Source organism: Zea mays, chromosome 4 (genome assembly GCF_902167145.1).
Source record: "Zea mays cultivar B73 chromosome 4, Zm-B73-REFERENCE-NAM-5.0, whole genome shotgun sequence".
NCBI lineage: Eukaryota > Viridiplantae > Streptophyta > Magnoliopsida > Poales > Poaceae > Zea > Zea mays.
In genome coordinates, this window is record NC_050099.1 from 30,983,824 (window position 1) to 30,995,862 (window position 12,039).

The 12,039-nt window shown below is 43.6% G+C and overlaps 1 protein-coding gene across 1 annotated transcript; it reads right to left on the reverse strand.

The window, feature by feature from the left end:
* Positions 1–633: 633 nt before the first annotated feature.
* On the reverse strand, positions 634–11,014 carry LOC103653028 (uncharacterized). Its single transcript, XM_008680007.4, has 5 exons — positions 10,403–11,014; positions 10,177–10,276; positions 1,693–8,125; positions 1,531–1,592; positions 634–1,326 (listed from the first exon to the last, which is right to left on the reverse strand). Exons 3-5 carry the CDS (start codon positions 1,805–1,807, stop codon positions 1,084–1,086), a joined length of 420 nt encoding a protein of 139 aa, XP_008678229.1. The 5' UTR covers positions 1,808–8,125; positions 10,177–10,276; positions 10,403–11,014; the 3' UTR covers positions 634–1,083.
* Between the last annotated feature and the right edge of the window lie 1,025 nt (positions 11,015–12,039).

Here is a 12,039-nt window from a genome sequence, read left to right on the forward strand (position 1 = left end):
TTCTTGATCTTTACAGTTAAAACAAATTAAAAATAAGGCAAAAAGACATCACCTTCTATAGGCTGCCAATCCGGTGAGAAAAAGAGGGTACCAACTCAATGTGGTGGGTTGTAAATCTAAATTCAAGGTGAGCAAGAATCACCATGCAGAAGCAGTTGATGTCAACTACAACCCGCTAGCTCTAGGACTAATGATCTCTTATTTTTACGAGTCATAGCCGAAGTGTCGCAAGAAAGTAGATCCATAATTTCAGTGGTTGATAGTTTATTTATTGTTAGACCCAAGAAACAAGGTTTAGAGTAAGAGCGTTGTAGAGCCGTCTAACCAATTTCCAAAACCAATATATATATATATATATATATATATATATATATATTGGCAAACTAAATAGTGATTTTGTGGGTTAATTTTGTGTTCGGGTGCAATAAAAAAATTGTCGTTGCAGCTGTTGCAACAGTGTGTTTTGAGAGAGCGGGAGCTGCAGCCCGCAGCAGCAACAACTGCCTTTTAGCACAGCCGAACAACAATGATTCTAGTAAAGAACTTGTAGGGAAGACCAGATTTTCAGCATACTGCGATGCTTCCATACTGAAACCTTATCCTACTACTAATGACAGCAGTAATGATCATTGCTTTCCTGTCCTCAATAGCTATTGTCGTTGTATACTGACAGCAACACCTGTCTTAAGGGTAAGCAAAATCGTTGGATACATGACAAGTATTGCATAGGGGCATTAATAATCATCTCTATATTTTGAATGTGATAGCTGGTAGCTCCTACCAATAACCATTACGCATGGCTTCAGGTTGCTGCAAAGGTCATTGGTGAAGTTCAGGCAATGATAGCTTTTCCACTTTTGTTGTGCCTGATCCTTTCTATCTTTTATATGTTCTGGTTTTCTGCTACACTCCATCTCTTCAGCTCTGGTCAAGTTGTCCGAAATGATTGCAATACTGATTGTTGTTCATATGATCTGAAGCTGGGAAAAGTAAATTGTGACTACAACATCCATTACACCCCTCATATCAGCATTGCCATTCTATTCCACTTATTTGGTTGCTACTGGGTGACTCAATTCATTCTCACATGCTCTTAAACTGTGGTTGCGGGATCAGTTGCTTCGTACTACTGGGCGCGTGGTGAAATATCAGTAAGCACCTGGAAGTCTGAAACCTCCAAGCATGTCGCGAGGGCGTAGATCCTTTGAACAAGGAAATGGCCAAAATGGGTGGATCGTGGCGGTTGTTGGGGCCCAACGGTTGGTAGTCGTTCACCTCCACATCCATCCTCGTCGTCGGCCTGCCCGTGTTCATCGCCGTCGTCTCCTGTGTGTGTCCCAAGACAAAGTCGTTTGTCATCAGAACTACATCAACAGCTAGTAGATGACAAGCATATCCATCCACCATCGCTGAATTGATTAGTTAATTTATTGATTAACCTTTGTATATTCGCTAACAATTGTGCCAAATCAAGAGGGAGAAACACTGCAGCAGGTGGAATACCTGACGGAAATAGCTACTTGGCAGTACCTGAGAGGAACTGAGCTTCAGAGTCGGCGGGTGCTGCTGGTGGCTCCCCAGGCGCAGGCTTCCTGCGATCGCACGAACACACAGGCAAAATCAGCAGCCGAGACCGAGAGAGGAAACAGCGGGGGTGGGAGTTAGCAAAGGGAGGCCATGGCTGAGGCTCACTTGGCATGGGGACGGCGGAGACGAGCGGGGCGAGGAGGAGGAGGAGGAGGCAGGAGGGCAGCACGAGGAGTGGCTTCTCGGCGTGGAAACCAGAGTCATGAAATCCTTGGAGCATTCAAAATCACCCCCGCCTCACCTCCAAAATGGCATCAAATCGGCGTTGTTGTCAAGCACGGTCGTTAAGTACTCGGCCTCCATCGTGGAGGGGATAGAGGTGCTCCAAGCATACTCTTCGCCAAGATCTGGTCCGTCGCTGCGCCAGCCGAGGGGAGCGCCTTGGTGAGCTCTGCCCTTCCTTGGATTACGAGAGAGGGGTCGAGGATGGATAGAGAGGGAGAAGAAAGGGGCTGGGGCGGGTCTCACCGTGGGGTGGGAAGAAGAATCGAAGCTGCGATCTGGAGGCCGCCGCGCGGAGGTGGAGGGAGGTCGCCGTGCAAAGGGCTCTACCATTCCTTCGGGAGGGGCCGAGGATGGGGCGACGCGGCGAGCAGAGGCTGGGGGCGGCGTCTGTCGCGGCGCAGCGAGCGGAGGCTAGGGGGTGGGGGCGGGCAACACGAGGGGAGCAACAGACGAGGGTGTGGGCAACGCGAGGGGAGTGTCAGGCGGGGCCAGTATGGCAGTGACAACTCAGAGGGGAGGTGAGGCGAGGCGGGGGCATGGCCACGCCAGGCGCCCACACTGCGTTCTTAATTAGTAGTAGGGATATAGGCATCCCAATGATGACACGTTGTTGGCTTTTTTTATGTTGTTTGTGTTGAATCTGAAACTAATATCAACTCTCAAATATGAAAAATCTGCCATGATCACATGTAAAATACGAAAACTGAGAAAAATACACATTACACAGGAAAAAATAAATTTGATAGAACACAAGCTTAGTCTCCCACATGTTCTAGACACATGTCACGGCAGTCCATACACGTCTCATGTTCTAGACATGTGTTCCATTACCCTCGACCGTGTCGACATAATCTGCTTTGCCACGTCCTCGCGTCTATCGGTATCCTTAGGTGCCAGCCACCAAAACTATTCACTTGGATTCTTCGGTCCATCAATCAAATCCATCGCAACTAGCCTATATATTGTGGGACTAATGGCTTCTTGCAAGTTTATGTTGTCTAGTCTCACTCATTGCAGAAATTAAGATCAAACGAGTACAGATGGTTCAAAGGAATATTTTGGTGGTCCAAAGGTTATTATAGGAGGTCTTGGTCTTTATAAATCAAAGACTTATGATTTAATGTCGAATGTCCAACCCTTTAAGTGGAATTAAATTCAAGTGAGTTGGAGAAAAGAATCATAGTGCTCATTCGTTATTTTTCTCTCCACTATAGAGCTCATCAAGTGCATATAGATAAGTCCCATCAATCACCCAATACCTTGACAACAAATAATAGAACCTAATATGGATCTTGGATGAGCATAAGAGCTCAAATTCACCACATTTGATTAAGTGAGAACTATTAGTCATTCAAATCAATGAAGTTCCACTTGTGAAAGGGAAAGCTACTTGTCAAGTCAATATAGATTTGTGTGGTGATTTTATCTACCTTGGTGGTGGTATGTATTCCTTGGCATACTTTAATTTCTTACAATTTATTATACCTTCACCAAGGTATAGGATTGTCACATCCGGTTTTAGAAGGCAAACTGAATGCCAACCATGTAGATTTCAGGATCAGAAACTCACGTACACAGAGATTACATAACTGAACATCATTGCACAGTGCTCGAAATAATAACATAAAGAGGTATTACTTTATTACATCACGATGTTAGAGACATCCACATAGTCATTAAATTAAACCGTAATCAAAGTGCTAAGGCGAAACACAGTAAAGATAAGACCTTTCATAGGCAACTAACTGAGAGTTTACCGCTAATCTAATCTAGAACTCCTCAAAGTCCTCTGCATGGCCTCCATCTTCTCCTGAGCAGCGGATGCAATGTGGATAACCTGGTGTTTGTTGTTTAAGTAAGGCTGAGTACACATCAACGTACTCGGCAAATGTCCCATTTGGCTGAGGTGGACTAGCTTTATGTGGAGTTAAGCTCAAGGCAGTTGCTTTTAGTTCATCGGATATTTATAATTAGAAGCCAGATTTTATCATAAAGATCCAAATTATTACCCCAAAAGATACCTCCTCGTAGAGGAAATACCAGAATTCATAATCAGAACCATCATCATCATCCGTAACCATAATATCTCTAACCAAAGGAGCTCCAAGGCCGCTCATAACCGCGAGCACGGCTGATATATCAGTTTCTAACCCTCTGAAGAGGTTGCACACTTTATCCACGAGTCGTGATCTCTTTTTGTCTCGGGTTGTACATACTCTTAAACACTCCCAAGGTGAGTCGGCAAGGTTTCACTACGTAGCTTTTACAAAGATTCCCTAGAGATCATAGCCGCCCGTTAGGTTTCTCCAGATTGATAAACATAGTACTCTCCCCACAGGAAGGGTGACTAACAAAAGCAAAATGAAAGAACCTCGGCACCTAGCCTCGGTAGAGCAAGTACTGTGCCCGAACCCCGTTGACGACACGACATGGTAGTATACTACATCACAAGTTCCTCTAATTAGTCAGCTAAGGGCGTCCCATACCACCATCATGGTTGTATTGTTTTCTTGGGTGGTCATCCAATGAATGGGTCATTACAGAGAAGTACTCGGGAAACAGCTCGAGCCCCCCTTTAGTGTCACAATTTCATCATCATATCTAGAATACCATCATCATATCATAAAGTATTGTCATCATGTTCATTGGTTAAAGTAAAGCACTAGCATGATACTAATCATAATAGCTCAACCCAAGAAGGTAATTCAAGGACAGGATAACAGAAAACTAGTCAATCCTTAGGTTGATCATGGTAGTCAAGAGAGTAAATTATAAAGTAAGTAGGACATAATGGGTCGGAGGACACTTGCCTTCACCAAGTTGTTGTTCAGGGACTTCTCCTGCAACTCTCTCGGGAAACACATGTTACTTGTTGTCTATGCAAAGCATTCATTCAACACACTTGGGTAATAACAAAAGAAAAATACACCAAACATATGCAACAAAGTAAGTACAAGTTCAATAGAAGGGTATAGGAAATAAGGTGTTTCCTAAGTTTAGGGTAGTCACTACGCCAGGTGGTTTATTAACCTCTAATCAAGTCTATGTTGTGGATGGGATTACTCATTAGATAGTGTTACGTCTATAAACTTAAGTATTTGAACATTTATTAGATGTTCCTACCTTTATTTTATTTCTATTAAGGTTCCAATAGCATCAACTCTAAACTAGAGATCAACATAAATTGGGATATTAAAAAAGTAGGTGAACATTATTTTAACAGGTAGACAAAAACATGATGAACATTTTTCAATTTGAAGCACCTTATTTGGAGTTCATATGACAAAGTTATGAAATTTACAAGTTTTGGGATTTAAAACTCAATTTTAATATATTTTCCTGATTAAATAAAAGTCTTAGGGCCTCTCTGTAAAATTCCAAGGACCTAGGTGAAATAAATAGGGATGACAAGTTTATTCTCGGGAAACCGAAGGGCTCTTTAAAAAGTGTCGCACGAAAGGGTATCAGGTTCCCTCGGCCATTAGATCTCAGATCAACGGTCGAGATTCGATCGGCGGGGCAGGGCGCGCAAGCGCGGGGGCACGGGGCAACTGACAGGTGGGGCCCAAGGGCTGGGGCATGGCACTGGCGCGCAGGCCCCATGAGCCAGTGGCTTGGTGGGCAGTGGGGCGCCACCGCACTCGCGAGCTGATAGAGGGGATCTCGGCATGACCGAGCCCGCTAGTCAGCGGCATGGGAGAGATGCGGGTGCAGTGAGGCGCAGGGATCGCGCTAATAGACGGGGTCCGCCTGTTAGCGACTCAGAGAGGGGGAAGGAGGGGGCAGCGCGGGGAGGCTAACAGTGGGTCCCGTGTGTTGGGCTTGCCGTCTACACCCGTGCATGGTGCGGGTGCCGTGGCCGAGATCGACGGTGCACGTGGGAAGGTGGACGTGGGGCGGCGGTGGCTGGCCGGAGGACTGCGGCACGGTGGCGCAACGCCGCTGTTGGCCCTCATCGGTGGGCATGCAACACGGAAGAGGAAACAGGAGAGAGAAAAGGAAAGACGACCATGGGTTTTACCTCGGGTGGGAGCTCAGTCGGGGCGGGGCTTCGGTCGGCGGTGGCGGTCCTCGGGCAGGAACGACGGGGTGGGCTCTCTGTGGGGCTCCGGTGCATGGGCGGCTCTGCGAGCGCGCATGTAACACTCGAGGTGTTTATCGTCTGCTCGACCACGAGTGCGGACTTTAACACATGATAGCGGTGAATAAAATGGACACTAAATTTTAATCATCTTCGTCTATCACGATTTTGATATCGTGTCTATCTCCATCTGTCTAAATTGTAGCTAATTTATTTTTGCAAAAATCAGACTTCAGTAATCTTTCGAAACAACGAATCCAATATCGTTTGGGTTGAGCCATCGACGTCTTGCCCAAACTTTAATCCTTGAAATCAGATCTAGTTCCTTAAACTTCGTTTGAAATTCTTTCAAGCTTCCGTTGCACGTGTCTCTCTGTGGCCTGGCATCGTGGCGCGTGGCAGGTGCTAACCGGTGTCTGGACAGCACACAGCCTCTCGCCCACGTGAGTGATGCGTGATGCCGCTGTCGCAGAACCTCCCAAGTTATCGGGCCCACATGCACCCGTCCTTGTCTCAAAAACCTCAGACGGCTATGCATGTGCACCAAACAACTCAACAGGATCTGTCCGAGTGCCCCGAGGACCCCGGATAAACGACTTCCCGCCAAGATCGCAAGATTAAGTAAACACAAATCACACACCAACATTTGCAGCGGAAATAAATTCTTTATTGCAAAATGATTACATGTTACAATAAGTTTGCATTATACAATTATCGGAGTGATTACAAAAGAAAATGATTAAAAAGAATTACACTTTAAAATGTATAAAATATTTATAAGTTTTAAAATACATGCTAGCTTAAGTGGCAATCCTCAATAAAGAAGCTAAAGATGGGATATACTTATATAAGAAGGCCGAGCCCACCGGCACTTAGCATCATCCACAACAGAACAAAATTACAAAATTACAACCTGAAAAACAACAGGGAATAAAACCCTGAGTACGCAATTACTCAGCAAGACTTACCCGACTAAAGAAAAGACTCTCAAGGGTATGCTGGTTTGTCGGGAATCAAGGTAAAGCTTATCAAATTTCAAAGACTCATTTTTGCAGAAAAGCTTACTAGTAGTGGATCCTTATGCCAAGCTTTTACTTCACCAGTTAAGTACTTTTCCTGAATCTAGATTTGCCTGGTCTAGAACATTCACTTGTCCTACACTAGATTCATTTTAGCAGCTTTAGTTTCACTTGTTATCTACGCTGAAGGTCGAAGATCCAGTCTTCATATCCGAGAAGTTCGGCGATCCGAATCGATTAATACCCAGCTGGGGATCTCCAACCACACGACATATGTAGCACTTAACCTTGCATATGTCAACTCGCCCACGGGTTTCTCAAGACCAGAACGGGTCCCCGCCAACCGAGAGCACAGTACTCCACCGTCCAGCCATTGGCCTGGTTGGTACACGTTACCCTCGCCATGGTGCCCGCCATGTTTCCGAGAGTACAGCACCCCACCTTCCAGCCGTTGGCCTGGTTGGTACACGTTACCCTCGCCATGGTGCCCGCCATGTTTCCGAGAGTACAGCACCCCACCTTCCAGTCTCTTGCCACGGAGGGTACAAGCTACTCTCGCCATCTCTCCACTCCCATTGCGGGCCGGCCTTTCTGGTATTGGTCCGACCGAGGCTAAGCTTACCCATGACGAGGCATGTGGCCAGTTAAAGGGTCCTAGATCAGCAGGCCAACAATCGGAACGGTCCTTAAGCGACACAGACGGGCGACATTTCCTGCTCAACGTCTGGTCTCATATTAAGTTATTTCTGAAAATCTGGTACCTGTCAGAGGTACCCTACTGAAATGATGGAGTCATCAAGGCCTTTGATACCTTCATCACTCCAGCCTCTTTTCTTTGTAAAAACATGATTCATAGATCAAAACATTTTGTTCTTAGTCTATGAGCATACTAAGCACATCTAGCTTTTTAAAACAGGTATCAAGGATGGTAACCAATAGTTCAAGGAAGTTATGCAACAAAGGTTTAATCATTCAACTCCTACCACCTAATGCATCATATAAGTGATAAAAGTTTAAAAACAGCAAGGAGGTGGCAAATGCACCGGGGCTTGCCTGAGATAACACTAAGTCAGTGTTGTTAGATGACGTCCGCTTGGGGAGCATCTCTTATCCTGGCGCTTGATTCGATCACGCAAATCTTCAAGTTCATTCATCAGTATCCCTTGAGATCAACTCAGCTCTTGTTCTCCCACTCCGTGATCAATTAACGTACCTAAATGATATGGAAAATGCATATGGATGAGCACGAGTATGTAGCACGAGCTAGATAATGCTACTCGAAGTAGATTAAGCACTTAAAGCAAGACATTTCAACTTTACTTAGATGCTTTTGACTTTACACAAACATGACCTTTTAGTCAAATGGACCTAAACCAAACATCTAGTAACATGTTTTACTTGGGTTCTATATTCTCCTAGGATTAAGCATTCATCGAAAAACTAATAACCTTAGGTTCCTCACTAACATACATCTAGAATAAAATATGGATAGAAGCAATCTATTGACTTTCTAAACCACCATGTCTAAATGACTTGAATCATACAATAGCTACGACATCACAATTGTGAGCTAGTAGGCAAAGCATCCATTACATACATATTCACTCAAACAACTAAATCATCACAGTAACCTCGACACCACTTCCCTGCAAAATATTCAAAATACTAACTTACCACTCTACACATAATTGGCATTTCAACCTAAACTCCTCATGCAAATCTAGTATCACATAGATTTCATAATTTACTTGAATTAGACTTATTGGTGCTACTTGATCCCAGATACTCGAAATGGAAATCAACAACCATTCATGACTTATTAATGCCCGTGATTACATAGAAGACAATACTTTCTAAGACAAGGCATCAATGTCACTAATTCAAATGCACTCACCAAAGTATTTATTTTCCTTCTTAAAATGCTAAAGTCTAAGGCAAGCATTAAGAAAGAAAAGAACAACCCTATGCAACTACAAGACTTCATTAACCAAGACGAGAACTAACCAAATCTAAGTATCCACACAAAAGAAACTCCAACTAATCATTATAATACTTGCTGATTTTGGACAGCAAAAGAAACTCCAAACAATCATTTCAGACTTGCTGAATTTGGACACAAAAGAAACTCCAAACAATCATTTCAGACTTGCTGAATTTGGACACAAAAGAAACTCCAAACAATCATTTCAGACTTGCTGAATTTGGACAGCAGAACAGCAGCTAGTTGTTTTATTCATAACTTACACAATATTCATCCAAAAATAGTAAACTAATACTTTTTGGAAAGCTTATAAAGTTCTCTACAATTTTGGTATTATCATCACAATGAGATTCGACATTTAAAAATGCCAAACAGTACTAAATGCAATTTCTGTCCAGATTTGGACAGAATTCGACTGCTTACTTCATTAATTCATAACCGGAGTTTCAGAAATCCAAATCAGGTGATCCTAGATTTTTTTAGAAAGCTAATAGAATTGTCCCCAATTCATTTATAATCATCTCAAGGTGATTCAATGTGTATCAAAGTCAGTTAATTCAAACAAACATTGCTGTCCAGATTTGGACAGATTCAGAGATACTAACTCAAACAGCTGTAACTTAATTTATAGATCACCAAAAAGGGTGATCCCAAATCTGTTGGAAACCTTAAGAAAAGTACTACAATTCTTCTATAATTACTAAGGTCTGATTCTAAGTTTAATTTAGTCAAACAAAGCAATTTTCGAAATCAGTACAGAATCTGGACAGATTCTGAAACTGGACTTGGAAAAATCATAACTCCTAAACTATTATACCTATGGTCATGAAATTTTAGCACAATCAAGATAATGAAGTTATCTACAACTTTTCTATATAACACTTTTACAGAAAATATGGTTTACTTCATTGAACTGGCTGCATAACTAGAACTGGTCATGCAGTCCCAAACAGCAAGAATTCAATTTAGTTCCTATTTTGGTTAACCACAACTTACCAACGCATCAATCAAAGCATTCCTTGCCTAAACAGAACCATCATCTGTGTTTTATAACATCCATTTAATTATATTTGACATATGTACTCTCTAAAGCACTCCTCGTAAAATTTGCACCTAATACCTAAACTTCCCCTCAAACAACACTTCTACTATCCAATCATGACGTCAAAAAAAATCATGGCACACAACCAAATTATTTCATCCTACATCAAACACAACCACAATGATAATTATCTAACCAAACCATTTATTAATTAAATAGCCACAGAAACAACTTGCCTCACCACATCATGATCCGACTTGATTTTTTTGCAAGAACGACGATGGCCACCGGAGCATATCATCGAACACTTAGGGAGTGTTGAACTGAACCTTCTTCTCCACCTAATCTCCAGGAATTTTATTCCACAACGCATACACAAACACACACCTAATTAATATCAGCCTAACATTAACTAAGATTGGTTTGCTCCAGGAACTAGTGAAACAATAGAGGAAGCTAGGAATCACCAAGGCGGGCACGACGACGACACGAGGTTGCAGGGACATGGCATCGACGGCTGGCTGCGCCACGGTGCGGAGGAGCTATATCGATTGCTGCTGCTCACGAACTGGAATACCTTGAGACGGTTGCTGCTGGAGCAGAGAAAGCGAGAGACTGGGCGAGCCCAGCGACGGCGCCCTAGCAAGAGGAGAATGGGGAGCTCCTGCGCCATGGGAGATTGTGGTCGGCACTGGCGTGCTGCAGGAGAGGGTTCGCGCAGGGAGGGATCCAGGGGGAGCCGCCATGGGGAGAGGAGGAGATAGGGGCGAGCTACAGGTGGAGGAGCAGAGGAGGCGTCGGCAAGGTGACAGACAGACCAGGGAGCCGAGCGCGTCTGGGAAGGATCCTGGGCGCCGCGAGGGAACCGCTCGGCCAACGGAGATGATGTGGATTGCTGATGCTCCACGACTGAAACAGAGAGGAGGCTGAGCGGCATGGAGAAAGAGCGCTTGGCTTTGGAAACATAGAGCAGGAGACGCGTGGGGATAGAGGAGATGACGTGCCCAAATAGAGGAGGTCGAGCTGGCCCTGGTGGGGTTTCTGCAGCCGTCGGGACAGGGAGAAATCCCAGAAGGAAGACCACGTTGGGGAGCAGCCGTCCGTGCGGTGGCTAGAGATAGATATGAAGAAAAGCTAAGCGGTGGGTTAAGGATGACTAGCTATTTAGCTAACAGTGGAAGATAAGGAACAAGATTTTCTTTTTTTTTATAAAAGAATACATACGTATTGGTGTTTAGAGATTTGGATGTGGGCAAGATTCAAACATATCAAATCAGATTAATATCAATAACGCTATTTTAGACTGTGTTCAATTTGGTGAATATTCTCACAGTCCGATAATTTGTGTATAGTTATATATATCCGAATACTTAGATCTGAACAAGACGCAATCAAACCAATCAAAATAATATAAATTTTGATGTTTTTGGACTGCGCTTACAATGGGAGGTATTTTCTGGACCAGACAAATTTCCACAGTTGTAGACAGTGAAACAGATTAATTACGAATACTCAGTTCAGTTCTAGTTATCTCGATCCGATTTAATTTTTGCAGTACTTCTATCGTCGAGTTCTAATAATATTTACTTGGGCCAAAATACAAGAGTGGATCGGGATTCCAAATTCATGTTCTTTTAATCCATAAATTTTGAACAGGCGCAAGGCTCGACATTTCGCGAAATAAATACGCGAGATCGATCCAGCATCGAAATTGTGATCCCTTCGGAAGCGAAGTCACGCATCGTTCACGTGGGCGAGAAGCTGTGCACAGTCTAGGCACCGGTTAGCACCTGTCACACGCGTCACGATGCTAGGCCACAGAGATACACATGCAACGCAAGCGTGAAAGAATTTCAAATGAAGTTTAAGAAACCAGAATCGATTTCAAGGATTAGAGTTTGGGCAAGACGTCGATGGCTCAACCCAAACAATCCTGGATTCGATGTTCCGAAAATTACCAAAGGCTGAATTAAAAAATATAGATTTGGAAAAATTTAGACAGTCGGAAACAAACACGATATCAAAATTGTGATAAATGAGGTTGATTAAAATTTAGTGACCTTTACATTCATAGCTATCACGTGTTAAAGTCTGCAATCGTGGT

Coding starts and splice junctions, on each gene's coding strand:
- LOC103653028 (XM_008680007.4), bottom strand. CDS start 1,807: ATGCTCCAAGGATTTCATGACTCTGGTTTCCACGCCGAGAAGCCACTC. Junction 1,593..1,692: donor CTCCGCCGTCCCCATGCCAA/GTGAGCCTCAGC, acceptor GTGCGATCGCAG/GAAGCCTGCGCCTGGGGAGC. Junction 1,327..1,530: donor TGAAGCTCAGTTCCTCTCAG/GTACTGCCAAGT, acceptor GGACACACACAG/GAGACGACGGCGATGAACAC.